This window comes from Leptodactylus fuscus, chromosome 11, assembly GCF_031893055.1.
Source record: "Leptodactylus fuscus isolate aLepFus1 chromosome 11, aLepFus1.hap2, whole genome shotgun sequence".
Taxonomy (NCBI): Eukaryota; Metazoa; Chordata; class Amphibia; order Anura; family Leptodactylidae; genus Leptodactylus; species Leptodactylus fuscus.
The window spans coordinates 5,199,989-5,218,769 of NC_134275.1; the positions used below are offsets into that span (position 1 = coordinate 5,199,989).

Below are 18,781 nucleotides of genomic sequence, written 5' to 3' on the forward strand. Positions count from 1 at the left end.
TGCAATCCCTTAGGACTAGAACGCGCCTATTACCTAGAGATCACCATCACACTACAATTGTTGAAACCAATTAATTCCAGAATACAATGGCGAATCTATTCTTAAAGCAAACTCTTCCTCTTACATAAGCTTCTTTATGGATTTGGGGGTGAATTTTGCCCCCCGAATCCAGAGCAGATTCATCCCGGAATCTGCTTGCCATTGTTTTCAATGGGAGGCAGAGATCGCAGCAGGACGCAGAAAAAAGAAGCGTCCTGTGGATTCTGTGGCCGATTCATCTGCGGTGTCCGTGGCTTGAGACTCCCTGATGATTAGGCCCATTCATCTGAGCCTAAGTGGAATTCCTTTTCATTTTCTGTGATGTGAACATACCCTTACTGGGGGATTTTCGGATAGTAGGATATTTCCTGCGAGATTTTATGGCCTCCCAGTGCTCTGGTGTAAAATGTGCCATTGTCTCTTCCGGCTGACAACCTAATGGACGTGCCAAACTGCAGAGGAGAGAGGGTTGGCCGGATACCTTATGTCCATGTTTCTGTAACCCTCTCGCTGTTTGAGTCCAGGCAACCATAACTAACTTTTAGAAACATGGAGACAAAAAAAAACCCACCCTTGTATTTAATGTACCTAGCCCAGCTTCTGTAAGTAGGTTATCCTTGTTTTAAGGGGTTCAACCTATTTCCCCCCAAAAGTTGAAACTACAGGCTAAGGAGTCTAGCAAATAAAGTCTAATGGTTAGGATTCCTGGTTCTCACGCAGGTGGCCTGGGTTCAATTCCTAGTATGGGAAGTTTCAATTTTCTGATCAGCACGGTGGCTCAGTGGTTAGCCTTGCAGCGCTGGAGTCCTGGGTTTGAATCCTGTCAAGGATGATATCTGTAAGGTGTTTGCATGGGTTTCCTCCCACACTGTAAAGACACACTGATAGGTAAATGTAGGTTGTGAGCCCTATATGGGACTATGTCTGTAAAAACACTGCGGAATATGTTGGCCCTATACAAGTAAGCTTAATAACAAGACAAACTATGAGAAGACAGGAACCAGGTAAGTCAACATTTTAACCCTTTCTCTATAGGTCAGCCTCCATTTCTTCCATTTCTTTACATTTCCAGAATACAAATTTTCTTCCCAATTTAGTCTAGCATTATTATCCCTCCCAAATTTAACCCCAAGGATCTTAATATAGGAGGGAGCCTTGGCAAACTGTGCAGATCATAAAGAGAATTTGTATGACTTGTCCAAAGAGCTTGAACAGAGACCCGGAGGTCTCTAACCTAGAGGACAGAATTTGTGCCAGAATTTTCTTGCAGTCTTTAACCCTTAAGTACTATCATGGTTTCTATCATAATGATAGGTCTATAGTAGTGCTGTATGATAGACACCATGATAGGACTTAAGGGTTAATATATAAACAGAGTCCATGTCTATCTGCAGCATTTGTGAGCCTTTAGTTGCTCCATTTTGCTTACCAGTGCTGGGATCTCCTGCGCCCCTTGCAACTGTGGTGTCAGCGGCGTCTATTGCACCTGGGTTTTACATGGTGTCACAGGTTTCCCCTTTGCAGATTTCGTAGTTTCTCTAGATTTATGACAACTGTCTTTGCTGGAGCTGGATCACACGTTCCCAGGTTTGGGTTAGAGACAGACTAAGAAGAACCTTCAGATTTTCCTACAGGTTTAACTTGTGTTGCATCCACAGACTTTGCAACATTTCTGCTGTTCCCATCAGTGGCCTGAGATCTTGTGCAGCTGGGTAACGCCATGCTGGATACAACCTCATGTAGTTGTAGGTTCTCCTGATATGTCTTCCTCTCCGCTTGTGTCTGTGTGCTGGAGGTGTTACTTACACACCTGCTGAATGTGATGGGTTCTGCTTCAACTCTTGCGCACCGTGACGGCCTGGTTTTGGACTTTTCAGACTTTCAACTGAAGATTCCACCTAAGGCTGAAGCCCCATGTTGCGGAGACGCAGCTTTTTTTGTTCAGATTTTGCTGCGGTTTTTTGAGCCAAAGTCTGGAGAGGATCGAAATGGAATGGAAAATATAAAGGAAGCTCTTAGATGTTTCCCTTCTGTTAAATCTATTCCAGACTTTGGCGTTGCCTTAGCCTAAGAGTCACCTTGTTGTCCAGAATGCTGCATTCCTTGCCTTGCTGAACGTCTTATAACACATCTCATCGATGCTCCGGCTGCTGGCATTTCTTTCTTTACAGCACATGCTTCCACATCTTCACCATCTTCCTTGCACTGGTACTGCTCACATTTTGCAGATTCTTTTCATCAAGGACCACTTTTTGGGTTAACATCCATGTTTAAAGGAGTTTGGAAGGGATCTCCTAGTGAAGGCCTGGAAGCCTGGGCCTTAGTTGGGAAGCTTTCCCATCCAGGGTGGCCCCTGCCGTGAGCGATTCCCAGACATGAGAACTACCAAAACACATCATCATAGCTAGGAGACAGTGTTATAATAAGAAAAAAAAACAACGTTACTTATCTCTCCCTGGCTCCAGTGCACTCCCAGCAGATCATGTTGGCCATTTTCAATGTAGTACAGCAGGACGCTGGACGTCACGTGAGCAGGGGCTTGCGACGCAACGTATAAGGACGCAAGCCCCGGCCCATATAACATCTGAGACGAGAGGTAAGTAACTGTTTTATTTTATGGTCTGCATTGTGACTATTTTTATACCAGACAGTTATTTTGTCATTATTCCGGAACCGAGTACCAGCGCATTACGGCTCATTTTAACAACTGGCAACTACCTACATTATTCACACACTGTATACACTATATACCCACATCACATACATTACTCCACCCCCGACATTTACAATATACAGTGCACTCCATACTGTTTGCACACACTGCATACACTACAAATATATGAATTTTACACCATAGACCAGGGGTAGGGAACCTTCGACTCTCCAGCTGCTGGGAAACTACAACTCCCAGCATGCTCCATTCACTTCCATGGGAGTTCCAAGAACAGCAGAGCCAGTATGCATGCTGGGAGTTGTAGTCTTGCAACAGCTGGAGAGCCGTACGTTCCTTACACCTGCCATATACATTATTCACACACTACCTGTGTTTCTCTAGGCCGTTTCCGTAGGTATAATTGCCATGCTGCAATTTCGAAAACTGCTGCGTTATTGGAAATTGCAGCATCTCCACTATGCATATTTCTGTGGATGGTTTCGTGAGCCACTTTGCAAGGACACACCCGGCATAAAGTATTTTTTATACTGATGACCTCTGCACAGGACAAGTCCTTAGTATCTGATTGTGGCTCCAACCCCTGGACCTTTTCTTGATCATCTGATCTAGCAGCATCGCAATGCGTGAAGCTACAGCATAGGAAGGCGCCATAAGCAGATATGTTTCTATCCGAGTAAAAGACGCGGAGCTACAACATCCCCCTGCACCATTGCTAGGGCTGTGGATGGGGCTGCAGTTGTGCACCTATTGGTTGGCTAAGAGCAGACCCCTTCGGGGTTCACCTTATTTTTGGAGCAACCAGGTATATACAATATACATACACTGCATATACTATACAAACACCACATACACTATGCACACAGTACATACACACTACATTTGCAATAGAGACAGCACATCTATAATAGTAATACACACACATATAATAACACACACATACAGCAATTCTGATATTGATCACAAGGTCAAAACCAAAGGGAACCAAAACTTGTAGCGACACGCGGAACTGTAACCTGCCAACCACAACATGGCGCCTCGCTCACTACTCACGCGTGTGATTGGCCCGCCGGACGTCTGTCGTCACTAGACGCCGTCTCAGCAGTTTGACGTCATTGACAGCGACCGCCGGCGATTTGCTGTAGTATCTGGAAGTGGAGGCGCTCCGGGGACATGGCGTCTTCAATCTGGAAAGGGCTGGTCGGGGTCGGGCTCTTTGCCTTGGCACACGCTGCTTTTTCTGCGGCTCAGCGTAAGTCACGGACCCGGAGTGTGAGGGAGAATGGCGGATGGACGGGCAGAATAAGCGGCTGCTGTGGGACAGGCCTTGTGGAGGCCGTGGGGGGAGGGGAGGCCAGCTGTTGTCACTGGAGGGCGCCTGTCTGCTGTAGAGGAGGGGGCTGTGTACTAGCAATGTATATATATATATATATATATATACTCACCGCAACATACAGGCCAGGCTGGCAGGTGACATGTGACCTTTGGCCCTTGAAGCCTAAACAATGCACCTGTGATGTCATCATGGCTGCCAGATCTTGTATTGTGCAGGACTCCCTCATGTCCATGGCTGTCATTAGTAAGGAAAGTTCTGCCACTTAGTAATTTACTTTCTTAAAGGGATTTTTCTTATCGATGATCCCCCATACATCTAATAAGGATCGGCCATCCCTTTAAGTAGTAGTCACACTGCAGCGCCATCCCCTGTATAGTGCTGGTTGCAGACAAGTGCAGCCCCTGTTACTAGAATAGGATTGGGCTGCGCACCCTCTGTCCACTGCAGCATCTCCGGACACCTGACCTGTGCGTTTCCAGTCCCAAAACTCCACTTGGACTGAGAACCCGCCTTTAGGCTAAGACCCCCGTGCTGTGCAAAAGCTGCTTTTTTTTGGGTTGCAGATTTTACTGAGGCTTTTTGAACCAATCCCAGGAATTGCTACGAAAGTAATGGGAAATATATAGGAGACTTTTATACTTCGACCCAATAAACTCCTGCAAAATCTGCAACAAAAGAAGGTTTTTTTTCACAACGGGGTGTTAGCCTTAAAGGGATTGTCCTGGCTCAGTTATTTTAATGCAACCAGCAGGGATTCTCATAAAATACATATGCCAGTGGTTAGCACTGTAGCCTTGCAGCGCTGGAGTCCTGGGTTTGAATCCCACCAGGAACAACATCTGCTGTGACCAGATAAAATTTAGGGGTAGTTTTCATGGGTGAAACTATTGCGGATGTATCCTATAGATAGATCACTAATATCAGATCCATGAGGGGGGGGGGGGGGGGTCCTGCCACCCCTATAACGTGATAGACAGAACAGAGCAGGTAACAGTCCCTGCGCTCAGGCCCTATTCAATTGACCTGCAGTACCTGATCTGGCCACTACATAGAGAACAGCGCTGTCTGCTTCCTGCTCTATTCTCTTTGGCTGAGAAGAGATGATCTAATATTGATAATCTATCAATAAGGCACTGCTATTGTTAGCCAAGCAAACCCCCTTAACGCACAGGGCGCTGACTTAATGTATGATGGACGGTCATGAGGTCGCAGTGATGTCTTGTGTACTAATATACATGAGACTGTTAAATAAGGCGCCTCCAATGCCTAATATAGCGCCACTGCGGGGGAACTACAAGTGAGCCTTGTTCCCCTGTGCTGTACGGAGGCCTCAGTGCACAAGAAGACGCCGCCATCTTAGTGTCAGGAATGTAACGTTGTCATATCTAGATCTATAAACAAGAAAATATCTCTGGGCAGGAATAATTTCTGAATTCTACTTTTGTCTGTAGATCGTTCGTACATGAGATTGACTGAAAAGGAAGATGAAACGTTACCGATAGATGTAAGTGACGCCTGGATCTATTCCCAGGGCTTCTGTCATTTCACTTTGTGCAGTGTGTAAGATTCAGCAGAATTGTTGTATTCCTCTGCCTATAAGATGGCTGGTGTACACAATAATACGGTATACATTCTATTCTGCACCATTTGTTATTCCTCGTTTGCTCTGGTTGTAACTTTCCAATCTTCTTCCATTTCAGATAGTCCTACAGACCTTACTGGCGTTTGTAGTCGCTTGCTACGGCATCGTACACATTGCTGGAGAGTTCAAAGACATGGACGCCACTTCAGAGCTGAAGAATAAGTAAGGCCGATTTGTGACAGAAGCGACAGCTAAAGGTTTCCATACACTCTAGATCAGGGATAGGGAACCTTCGGCTCTCCAGCTGCTGTGAAACTACAACTCCCAGCATGCTCCATTCACTTCCATGGGAGTTCCTGGAACAACAGAGCCAGTATGCATGCTGGGAGTTGTAGTTTTGCAACAGCTGGAGAGCCGTACGTTCCCTACCCCTACTCTAGATGAATGTCTTCTCCTCTTGCTGTTTTCAGCTGAACTAGAAGAACATCTAATTTGTATGGAGGTATCCCAAATTTCCCCTCAATGGCAGCAGCTTGAAAGATCGGGCATGTTGTATTACAATATGCCCAATCTTTCTATTCCTAAAGAGGACCTTTCATGGTCCGGGGCACAGGCAGTTCTATATACTGCTGAATTCAGCGCTCTGTCGGCTTTCCCAATCGGTGCCCCGGGTAAAGAGCTATCGGTCCCATTACCGTAGCTCTTTACAGTCAGAAGGGTGTTAGTGACAGTCTATCAGGTACGTCTTGCTCCACGGCAGCGCCTATCGCACCATACAGTGTGAGCGGGGAGGAACGCCCCCTCCCTCTGCTCGTCCATAGAGGAGTATTATCAGGAGGGGAGGGGGCGTTCTTTCCCGCTCACACTGTACATTGCTATAGGCGCTGCTGTGGAGAAGGACGGACCTGACTGACTGTCAGTAACACTCTTCTGACGATGAAGAGCTACAGTACCGGCACCGCTAGCTTTTCACCCGGGGCACAGATCGGGAAAGCCAACCGTGTGCTGAATTCAGCAGTATATAGAACTGCCTGTGCCCCGGACCATGAAAAGTCCTCTTTAAGGGGGGTAAAGTTACTTCCCTAGTTGTAAGTGCTGGTGTCAGGCTTGTTGCCTACAGACCTTTTCTTCCCTTACCTTTAAATACGTTTTCTGACATCATAAAGACCTATCAGACCCCCTGCATGTGCTATACATAGTAGCAGTGGTGCGGTCTGGGTATGAGACTACCACCGATCTGATACTGAAGGCTTATCCTGAACATTGCCCCCTTTACCGTTCACTTGTAGGTTTCATTCTTATCTATGGCCAGTTACGCCCCCTTATAGCTATTTCCTAATTCAGCAGCTGTAATACCAATATAGAGCTATGTAGAGTGCACGCTGTGACCGTCTGTACGTTCATATAGGCATCGCGATAAGTTTCCATAAAATATGTGTTGTTTTTTCTTCCAAGGACATTTGACACTTTAAGGAACCACCCGTCATTCTATATTTTCAACCACCGAGGGAGAGTAATGTTCCAACCCCCAGAAACAGAAGAGTCTCACTCAAATCGGCCCGGCCTCCTATCCAACCCTTCTCTGAAGTTACGAAAACTAGAAGCGATGCAACGTTGACGACAGAACAGATTTTTACAAATGATTCTTAGAACAGAACATTGTGATAACATCAGAGTCCCGGGTGGAAACTTTTTGTTTTTTTTCCTCTTTTTGTTTTTCTGGAGCAATATTTATATTGATCTTCCAGACTTTATAAGATGGGAATGAGGACTTACTTTGTACACTTCGTCGGAGGACTGCGAGGCGGCCGAGCGATGCACTGTAACTTATTGCTCCAATTATGCTGTAAAAGTTGTCTTTTATCTTGGAAACATTACTTAATGCTGCAGCTCGAATAAATTGGCTTGAATAAGAGAGAAACGGTGAAGGTTTGTTCAGGGTAGGTGTGTGGTTTATCTAGAAACCTTTAGTCCAAATGTCCCACCGTCCGGAAAGGGCTCCGATTATTTGTTGCTTCTCTGTGATCATGTCATTGACCCGCATGTAATCATTAACTGCCTGCAACGGGCACTGAGGAGGAGGAGGAGGAGGAGGATCATTCACCGACATTGTGAACCCTGGCCTGCAAGCCGTGCAACTCCAACTCCCAGCTTATGTCTATCGGGGCCTACTGGGAGTTGCAGCTTCACAACATTTGCAGGCCCACGGTTGGTTTATGTCAATTTCCCATTTTTGTGCAGAAAGAGATAAATTTTAGGCTGTGTTCAGATCATGTTAAGAGGCTAGGTTTGCAATATATACACCAAACGTATATCATAGGCATCCCTTTAAGCCGACGGGCCAATAACTGCCCATTTGGCCTCTATTGGGCCAGTATACAGGATAGTGTAGCCTATTAATAATGCATTCCCCTGTATACATAAACTGCAGGATTATAGGTATACACGGGGCGATTGTTCTAACCTATAACTCCAACATGATGTGAACACCGCCTTGGTTGGTATAATGGTTTTTCTTCTGATAATTTGTGATTAGACATTGCATTACCCCTGGATATTGTCAGATGGACGACCACTCTGCACAATACAATGGGGTTCTGTTCGCTTTGCATTTCTTTATTATAACCCCAGAACCTTATGGATCAAAATAAAGGAACAGTCACTTACCCGGTTCTTGTTGTCAAAGCCTTCTTTAACTTTATCTGGATTACGGAGAAGAGGGCGCAAATGGGGGCAGCGAGGACAGTAAATGTCTGATGTGGCCTCTGGCTTGGGCGGTGGTGACACTTACCAAAGCTCTTATGATCCCTGTTGGAGGTGAACACTACAGTAGCAAATATAATATGCACCATTAAATGTAATACCAAAGCACTGCAAACATTGAAGGGGGTGTAGTGTTCACGTCAGCACCCTAATCCCTCCAAACTGCTTATCAATGGGGGTGCCAAGAGACCCCTCACCAATTTGATGTTATTCTCAGAAACCATTCCAAACTTCTCGCCGAGGCTCCATTCAGACACACATTCTTATAAAACACGGCCACAAGTTCCATCTGATCTACAGTTTTAATGACCTCATCGAAGGGATCTGCAGCCATAACATTGTAGGGGGAAGAGGGGGATCCAACCTGCCCCATTCTTTGTGCCCAAGGCAAAATAAGCTGCTGTCAGAGGCCCAAGGTCCCTTCTTGAAGAAACCAAATCTATTTAGTGTGCATGTGGAAAGGGGATTTAACCAAATATCCTGGGGGGGCCTAGAACCTCTATTCTGAGGTGAGGCCGCACTGCAAGGAGTATACTGTAGGTAAGTGGGGAGGGCGTAGTGATGAAACCGTAGGTCTTCTATAAACTGTCACAATGCTATTTGTTTGGAGTTTCCCACTTTGGATGTCTCCTTTGCGGTAGAGGAGTCCCCTGATAAGCAGATCACAAGGTGCCCCCTGCTGGGAACCCCAATATCCTGAGTGTAACTAGTGCTGTACTGCGATCAGCACATACTCTAATATTTACAGATCTCATTCACTGCAACACTGGGGAAAACATTCTAACTAGATGTAAATGTAGTCGTACATCTCAGGGGGCTTTCATACTTCACTCGTTCTCTGGTTTGTGCATTTTGCCAGGTTTCCGTCTTCAGCCCCAACGAAACTGGACAAGAGACAGAAAACCGGCGGTCAGTTTCAAAAGCCATTCCTGCACGTCTGACAAAAAAACCCAGTTTCCCTGTGGACACACAGTCACCTTTACAAACCCATTCAAGTGAATCAGTTTTAAAACTGACGGCTGGGCTTCCGTCTCCTTTCCAGTTTTACCGGGGCTAAGGACAGAACTGCACAAACCAGAGAACGAGTGCAAGTGTGAACCCCCCTTAGCTGTCTGCTGACGTCTATTTCTCACCATACACATGCACACTGGGTTCAGTCAAGCGTACATGTGTTTCCAATATGGATAAGGAAATGAACAGTATTGGTTATGTTGAAATGCAGTGATCCATCCTTTCCTGCCATAAGGGGGGTCAGATATACATGTAAGGTTTGGAAACCAAGGGGCCCATAATTGCGCTTGCACAGGGGTCCTCTGTGTCCAACCCTGCGATGTTTTTCCATTGATCTCCATGTATAAACATAGCGAATGGAGTCTAATGTGTAAGGCCGGCTGGTGAAGAGAACAATGAGGGAACCCAAGAGAAGACGACTCCAGGAACAATGTCAGATCTAATCCGGGAGACATCTTCATCTTGATGTAAGTCGTATGTATCGTCTCTCTCCTGACAATGCTAATGAGATATCCGCTGTGTGACTCGGCTGCCGCATGGGGTGACATCGTGTCACTCAGTGTAATGAAGGTTTGACATTATCACATGGACCCGCAGGTTCAGTTCCTGTGACCGATTAGATTAGTTTTAGGTAATAAATCTCAGCTATTGGCCGCCATTCCCGGGCTAGGCTTCCTTAGAACTGAAGGTTGCCATCTTTGTTTATCTATAGAAGAAATATCTCTAGTTAAACTTCACCTAGAGCTCAAGCTGGCCAAACCAATCCCAAAAATATTCTCACACGTCTATAGTGGGTGCAAAGGTCCTGATGTGTATAATACAGTCCACACCATGCAGATTCAGCTTTTTTTTTTTTCTGTTGACATGAGGGTTTATTCTTTTAATGATGAAATATATTTTTAGATGCTGCAAATTTTTCGGACTATAAGACACTTTTTTCCCTCAAAGTTTGGGAGGAAAATGGGGGGTGCATCATAGTCCAAATGCATCGCCCCACTCCAGCCGTGGCCGGCTTCTTGCAGGAGTGGGACAATGCTGCGGGCAGGGAGTGGCTGTCTTAGCGATCCCATCCTGTCTGTAAAGATGATGATGGCCGCTCTGCTGCCATAGCTACTGGGTCTCCGCTGTAATTGTACAGCAGAGACCCAGATCTAATGACCGCGATCAGAGTTCTCTTTGATCGTGGGCATTTCTACCTGTAAGCCTCCTCATTATTTGATGGTTTTGTACTTTCATTGTGATAAGTTGAGGAAATTTTTAATGAATCTGGATAATTTTGGCTATTCTTGCAGAGAACTGACCATGGCTGGAGACAGCACTGATGAGTAAAGTGTCAAGAGCTGTATTTTTGCTGCAAAGTGGAAAATCAGGATAAGACTTGGGCCGCTCACATTGGTCATACGCTTCAGTGTTTGTCAAAAATACAGAACAGGAGCCATCTTTCCTAATCGTCTATGTCAGGGGTAGGGAACCTTTGTCTCTCCAGCTGCTGTGAAACTACAACTCCCAGCATGCTCCATTCACTTCCATGGGAGTTCCAAGAACAGCAGAGCCAGTATGCATGCTGGGAGTTGTAGTTTTGCAATAGCTGGAGAGCCATACGTTCCCTACCCCTGGTCTATGTAGTCACCAGTCCTAGTTTTGACTTACAAACCTGAATGTGTGAATAAGGCCTTACTGGATGGGTTAATGGTTCACGCCACTCACTACTCTAATGATTGAGGCTACATTCACATCACATCCAGCAAAATGGATAACCAACAGACCCCGGTATAGTCAAGAGGGTCCCATCAGCATCTGTTCGTGTGAATTATTACATGGGCCAGTCAAAATGATGGACAACATACATGAACTATCCCGCTTACCCCTCGTTCACATCTGCGTTGGTATTCCGTCCGGGGGAGTCCTAATGGGGACCCCCAAATGGAATACCAAACGCAATTGCAAGCGGTGTGCAGTAAAAGCACAAGGACCCCATGGACGATAATGGGGTCCGTGTGATTGCCACGCGCTGCCGGCACAAATCATGCAAACAGGAAAGTAGACTGAACTACTTTCCTGTCTGCGTGATCCCTGCGGAGATCTCACGGCAAGCACATGGACCCCATTATAGTATATGGGGTTCGTGTGCTTTTACTGCACACCGCTTGCAATTGCGTTTGGTATGCCGTTCAGGGGGTCGCCATGCAGACTCCCCCCCGGACGGAATACAAATGCAGATGTGAACCAACCCTTAGGCTTCATACGCACAACCAAGTGTACGGGCTGACGGAGTCTTATTCAGAATACACTCACAGAACACTGAGTGATCCATTGTCTCAGAGCAGGATCCTGCACTCAGTCATGTGCATGAAGCCTTATCCAGTCCTGGGTTCAAATCCTGCCAAGGAGTTTGTATGTTCTCCTAGTAGTACATGGGTTTCTTCTGGGTACTCCAGTTTCCTCCCACATTGCAAAGACTTACTGATGGGGAATGTAGATTGTGAGCCCTATATGGGACACCAACTGTAAAGGGTGATCCAAAATGTATGGAGAATTAATTGAACACACTGGTTGGGTACGCCATCTCATACGTGGGGGACGGTGTCGAACACAATGGCCGCTTTGAAAGACGTCATCTTAAAGTTCAATGGGAAGGGGGTGCATGTGACAGATGTAGCAACGTGCCACACACAGGATGCACAAATAATAAATAAACCCTACATATTACTGAAAAAAGCATGAAGTGTGTAAGTATAGAAGGCCGTTCCAAGAATTTTAAATTGCAACATTTTTTTTTATACGTCTTGTAGTAAGACCAGGGTTATTTGTGTTGTCTTGTGGAAATAAACAGGACACTATTCTCCAGCTACTAATCTGAGGCCTATAAATCCCTCCATATAGAACTGCAGGAGGAATGCCAGCAAATCACGTGAGAATATAACACGAGGAGAATGACACACAAAACACTCGGGAAAGCCCGTGCATCCTGCGCCATCGCTCCGCCACTAGGTGGCACTAGTAAGACGTCTTGCCTTTACCTTGAAGAAAGCCTAGACTTTAGTCCCCATAAGGAGAAACGCGTCGTGCAGGCTCCGGAAATCTCGGCAGGGAGAAATAGCGCCCCCATTCCTAATGTGGCTAAAAATGCAGAGTGTTAGGTCATCCTGATAAAACCAACTTCAACCACAATTACAATTTCATAGAAAATTTATTATATATATTTATGTATATAATTTTATATACAAGAGCAAAACTTCTATATACAGTTAAAATATCACAAAATGACAGAGCTAATAACAATACTGTCCAAAATATTTCTTCTGTATGAACATTAAAATTATGTAGACTTGGAAAAAAAAAAAAAAAAAAAAAAAAGTTTCTCCTTTTCTAGTGCTTCCAAAGCACAGCGAGTGCAAGGCCACCTGACGAGTCTCCGTCCTGCTCACAGGATGAAAGAAGTCGGGGACCTGGGGAGTCTCAGGTGCACTTTCTTAAGGTCTGCAGACAAAACAGAAGAGAGTCTGAGGTAGTTTGTTTAGTGACTCATTGGATGTATACAGTCACACGGCTGTCTTTAAATGTCCCTCAATACAAAATGGCAGCCTATTCTGAAAACGGGACAAGCTACCTCATGTACTCGTGAATGCACCGCGCAGAGATCATCACAAGGATCAGGCAGGCGACTGCTGGCGCGCCAATTCTTAGGCTACGACTCGCATTTTGCCCAGCAGTTGCTCGCTTTTGATCCAAGTCATGGTCTGTGCTAGAGCATTGTTTTGCCTCTCACTCCCTCAAGTGCGTGAGAATGAGGTTAGGACAATGTCAAATGAGCACGTTCATCACCTGTCGGAGGGCCACCAGTGGGTAACGTCTCCAGCCGGCGCACCGGGCGGCACCCTCCATACAGACAAAGCCTCACAGTCCATTGTAAGTCCTGACGCCTGCGCCATCTTGCCGCTCCGTCCGTTGCTTGTCCTCTGTCCCTGGCCAGAAAGTGTCCCGAGATGCAAGGTGTTGGAGGAGGTCGCCATGTCCTCCTTCTTTCTTCTGCGACAGCAAGCTCAGCCCTGGTCCTCAGTCTTCGGGGCAGACTGCTATCTGCTGTTGACGTGATTGACAATGGGTGGAACGCCGCTGGAGTCCAGTTCGGATAGAAATCTTTCCAAGTGCTGTATTAACACTCGCTTTTTAAACCTGATTAGCAAAAAAAATACACAATATAGATGGAGGTTTAATATGGGACAGGCCAAGGTCATGGTGGAGGACAAATGGGTTTACCATAGTCATGGACACTCACGGCCACGTCATGTGGCGACAGAAGGCTGATCCGGAAATGTAGTCCAATTGGCATATTCGGAGTGGTGATAAAAATGGGGCAATTGGTATTATGGGTGGGTTTTTTTGCCTTCCTCTGGATCTTGGGAGGGTTATAGGCTCAACTTGTGTCTTTATCCAACCGTACAATATTGCATAAATAGCAAGTGATGGCCATCTTATTAATCTAGACTTTAGGGAGTCGCGTGTGTTATATAATATGTGTATATTAATTATATTTCAGGCACAATTCAATAAAACAGGTAAGGTGATGATCCGAAGGAGAATATGAGCTCTGTGATATACGGGTTTATGTGATTCGGAGCAGGATTTGGGGGTCCAATAGGACTCCTAGGAGAGATGGAGAGAGTCCCGATTGCCTCGCCCACTCAGAGACTGACCGTTCTCCTTGTATCCGTCACTGTGTGGGCAGAAGTCTCATTGTCACTCCAAGCAGTCGCGCCAGGGTCCAAACCCTATAAACCCATACGTACCACAGTGTTCAGCTTCTCTCCTCCATCATATCCTGCTCTCAGACAGGAGGTCTTGTATTGTGGGGGATGGTGTAAGAGCTTCTGCAGCAGCCAGTCGCCTCTACACAGATGGAAGGTTTGCGGGGAAAAGTGCAGGTAGCAGACGAGCCCCCAGGACTCTTGTATGACTATCCTCTATATAATATCTTGGTTTTGATCCAAGCAGACGCAGATACTGGAGGAGGCACGGCCTAGGGCAGGTCCACACCTGCGCCCGGTCTCCGCTTTTGGGTTTCCGTCTTCTGCCAAGAGAAACTGAACAGGAGATGGAAACCCGGCGGTCAGTTTTCAAACCCATTCACTTGAATGGGTTTGTAAAGTGACCGCCCATGAGAGTCTTCTGCCTCTACGCGGGGAAACCGTTTTTTTCAGACTGTTTATTCTTCAATTTAGCATTTTCTTAAGGATATACTCACCGTGCCGCTTCCTTGATAGTAAATTCTATAAAAGTTTTTTGCACTTCAAATGGTCCTTGCACTTCTTCAAGCAGAGTGAAAATTTTTTCGTAATCTAAGGTTTAAAAAAAACAACAAAACAATAAAAAAACCAAAAAGATATGAATACCAATAAAAAAAAATAATTCACAGAATGCCGTCGGCCATGTAAACAGATGCAGATGGGCTGTTCCAGGTGATAAGTGTCTGGGTGGTGGGAGTCCAACTGCTGGTTGGGGTTTCTGCAGCCCATAAATTCAGCCACGCACAATTTTTGTTAGCCTTTAGAGATGAGCGAGTACTGTTTGGATCAGCCGATGCACCTGGTACTTCCGCTCTGACGGTGGCCGGCCGCTTAACCCCCCGCGTGCCGGCTACGTCCATTCATTTCTATGCGAGCGTGCTGTTCGGATCGGCTGATCCTAACAGTACTCGCTCATCTCTATTAGCCTCGTGACGACACACATACAACATAATGAGGTAAATATGGCTCGCAAGTCCCTGCAGTTATAATGTGGAAGGATCAGATTGCAGTAGACAGTCTTAGGGTGCATGCACACGATGTAACGTGCCACTGATTCTTACACGATAACTTGTGCAAGGATCAGCGCTGCAAAACAGAATCCCCATTGACTTCAATGGGTTCGGTTTAGCGTGCATAACACATTGAAGTCAATGGGATTCTGTTTTGCAGCGCTGATCCTTGCACAAGTTATCATGTAAGGATCAGCGGCGCGTTACATCGTGTGCATGCACCCTAAGCAGTAGAAATGGTCTATATTACTGTCTACTTACTTCTTCCAGGCTTCCGTACTTCTTTCATGACTCTGATCTTAATATCGGCGTTGTTTCCATTGATGACGCTCTGCATTTCCTTCAGCGAGTTCGGCAGGGTCATTCCTGATGTACATTCCCGAGTCACCAGAGAATCCTCCAGAGGCACATAGTTGTCTAAAGGCGCCTTTATAAGTGTATTATTCACCGGCTTGTGGTCCAGGTTATCCTCGTTCAGGCAATTGAGTTCATCAGTAACAGAGTCATAGTTATTAGGCAGCATGTCGTCATCCCCCAAAGCAGCAGGACCCATTAAGGGAGACAAGCCGTCCACTTGCTTGTCCACAGTCTGGCCATTGTCTGTCCTCTCTCCATTCCCGTCTGTAGTTAGCAGGTTATTTCCATCTGGGGAAACAAATACAACACAAGGAATTACACAATGCTCCATGCATTTATTTACAGGACACATGCGGACCTGAAGGGAACGTCCCCTGTGCCTAATGTACATAGCGGATGATGGAAGTACCAAAAACAAGCACTCATAACCATGTAAATCAACACAAGTTATTGCTTTTGAACAGCAGGGCGTACCCCCCCCCCCCCCACAAAAAAAAAAATAAAAAATAAAAATACAAAAAAAAAAATCACAGTACATTGCCTGTTAGGTATCTCATGCACAAGTATTGCAGTGTATTAGAATAGTGTCAGGCCCCCGAGTGGTCGAGACCCAGAGTACTGGGCATATAGAGAGTGACGCAGCTTTATTGCAATGTCTTACCTTTGTGTATGGGGATTGGCTTTATGAGGTTGTGTGGAGCCGGGCTCCCAGGCACAGCAGGCGGCCCCTTCCCTCCTACGTGATTAGTTATTATAGGAGGGGTCTGAGGTCGTCTTAGCAGCAAAGGAGACATACTCCGCCTTCTCTTCAGGGAGGCCGGGGTGCTGGGCTCTCCGGGACGCTTCACCTTATTCTGGGGACCGGCAACAAACTCGTCCGCTTCATCAATCATCATACCCTACAGAGGAAGAATCCAACAAAATCCAGTGTAAGAAATGGGCTGTATAAAACACATAAGTGACCTCTATTTGCATTCAGTGGTGTATCCGCCGTGTAGAAATTAGGGCTGAGAGATTATGACCCCACACAATTGAACATTTTATCTCCAAATAAATTAAGGAATTTTTAATTTTTTTTTTTTTTTAATTGCCAAGTCCTATGCCATGTAATATTCTGGCAAAGCTGTAAGAACACACCCCATGTAATTATTTGTATACTCGCTTTGTAATTTTTGGCCAAGTAGACAATGCAGCCTAATCTGAAGGCAACAGGTTATGGAGCAGATTGTGCAGATGTACTGAATACTTTATAAATGGTCATAAATTAAACTTATATCTCTGCTCATTCTAGACTAAGAGTCCATGCGCACAACTGAGTGTGCATCTGAGTTGGGGGCAGAGTTTATCATGGTTGACATCCAACTGCTTTCATGTCTATGGGACCTCCGGATCCGTTCCAATAACACAGATTATAGAGCAGGTCTTATTTTCCTTCATGTTATGGGTATGGAAAGGATCCAGAAGCCCCATAGACGTCAATCCATCACATGATGCAGTTGGAAGTCATCTGACTATATTCTATGATACACGGGGCCCCGACTCTGACACGCACTTGGTTGTTTGCATGAACTTAGTCTAGAATGAGCAGAGGTGTAAATGAATTTATGACAAATTATAAAGATACGTCTGACAATCTGCTCACACTCCCTGCTCTATGACATGTCTCCTTCAGGTTGTTCTGTATTTTCTACTCGGCAAGTTCCTTTTATTGCTACCAAAACAGTCTTCTCACAAACCGTGCAGACGCCACTGAGAGTGTCCTTTAGAGGGCGTTCACACTTGCGCCTGTGTCCGCCCGCCGCGCCTCCGTCCTATTCCCCGGGTGAACTGGACAGGGGACGGCTTCCCGGCGGATACGAGTGCCGCCCCCTTACAGACAACTGCAAACACCACCTCATTGTGCTGATTGAGTTTGCAGGGAAGGTCACTACAATTTCCCGAATTCACAACTCAATTTATTTTTTTTCTTCAGTATGAAACCCGGCAGGAAAAGGGATTCCCCAATATAATGGACGACATTCACTTCTTGCATGAAGCCCAACGTTACCTTTTTATCCTGTTTGAATGGATTTCCAAAGGTGTGAAGCCTCTTGGGTTGATCTGGATCAATCTCTCTGAGAGGGGAAGGCATAAGTTTCAAGTATTCTTGGTAGTTGCCCATCTGAGCCACTGGAACACTATGCAGACAATCTGAAAACACAGATTTATAGGTTAAGATTTATTTTATTTTTTTTTATGTAGATTGTGAGTCCCATAGAGGGATATAGGATACAGGGATCACAATGTACATTTATTTTCCTATCAGTTTGTCTTTACAGAATGGGAGGAAATCCACACAGACATGGGGAGAACATACAAACTCCTTGCAGATGTTGTTCCTGGCGGGATTCGAACCCAGGACTCCAGCGCTGCAAGGCTAACCACTGAGCCACCGTGTTGCCCCACGATTTATATATTAATTTCAGAACAAATATCTGATTATTTTTATGTCCTGTTATTTCTAAGAACAATAGATGGAGTTGAAAAAAAAAAAACACCCCACACCCCATTACCATACCTTCATCCTGACCAACAGTCAGTTTATGCGTTTTCAGTAAATTGGTCCTCATCCTCGTCAACTGATCTAAAAGATTCCTGCGTGGAATGTCGTAGGCATTTCTGTAAGTTTGGGGCTTGAGATCCTGATGGGGGGGAAAAAAAAAAAAAAAAAAGTTAAGGTTATTGAAATTATTCAAAATCCAATTTCACACTACCATTATTATAGTCCGTTGCTCTCATCCATCATAGGACGGACGGTGATGCAGACAAAACCCCTTTGACTACATCCATTGCCATTCACAGAAGCTGCTTCCACTTCTGCCATTAAGGGGATGTTCACTTGGTGGAAAATGAAGAGGAATTCTGCAAAAGAAGTCACCCAGCTTTCCAAGAGGTAGATATTCCATAAGTACCAGAGGTTTTTTTTTTATGAAAATGCTCAGTACTTGGCCAATACAACATGGTCTGAATACAGACTAAGGCCCCACAGGCCGTAAACGCAGTGATAAAGCGCTGCGGGAAGAACCGCTGTGTGATCGCATTGCGGTTCTTTCCGCAGCGCTTTGAAGAGAAAGTTCACAGAGTTTTCCTCCGCTGACTTTCTCTTAACATTATATCTACGGGAAAGCCGCCGGCGTTTCCGTAGATATAATTGACATGTTGTGATTTGCAAAGCCGCAACAGCTT

The 18,781-nt window shown here is 45.6% G+C and overlaps 2 protein-coding genes across 5 annotated transcripts in view; one reads left to right on the forward strand and one right to left on the reverse strand.

Annotated features, from left to right (window-relative positions):
• The first annotated feature begins 3,841 nt into the window (after positions 1 to 3,841).
• On the forward strand, positions 3,842 to 8,291 carry MMGT1 (membrane magnesium transporter 1). Its single transcript, XM_075259024.1, has 4 exons — positions 3,842 to 3,962; positions 5,498 to 5,550; positions 5,747 to 5,850; positions 7,084 to 8,291. The coding sequence occupies exons 1-4, from the start codon at positions 3,884 to 3,886 to the stop codon at positions 7,244 to 7,246; spliced, it is 399 nt and encodes a 132-aa protein (XP_075115125.1). The 5' UTR covers positions 3,842 to 3,883; the 3' UTR covers positions 7,247 to 8,291.
• Positions 8,292 to 12,693: 4,402 nt separating this feature from the next.
• Positions 12,694 to 18,781, reverse strand: part of LOC142184528 (integrator complex subunit 6-like) — a 32,999-nt gene continuing 26,911 nt past the window's right edge. For 3 of the 4 annotated variants that reach the window (XM_075259430.1, XM_075259429.1, XM_075259431.1), the window contains 6 exons: positions 18,114 to 18,237; positions 17,604 to 17,746; positions 16,218 to 16,455; positions 15,461 to 15,844; positions 14,648 to 14,741; positions 12,694 to 13,578 (listed from right to left, as the gene is read on the reverse strand). In XM_075259430.1, the coding sequence (XP_075115531.1) occupies positions 13,479 to 13,578; positions 14,648 to 14,741; positions 15,461 to 15,844; positions 16,218 to 16,455; positions 17,604 to 17,746; positions 18,114 to 18,237 (1,083 nt within the window). In that variant the 3' untranslated portion in view covers positions 12,694 to 13,478. The remainder of the gene's footprint in view (positions 13,579 to 14,647; positions 14,742 to 15,460; positions 15,845 to 16,217; positions 16,456 to 17,603; positions 17,747 to 18,113; positions 18,238 to 18,781) is intronic. The other variant, XR_012711838.1, reaches the window with a different exon arrangement.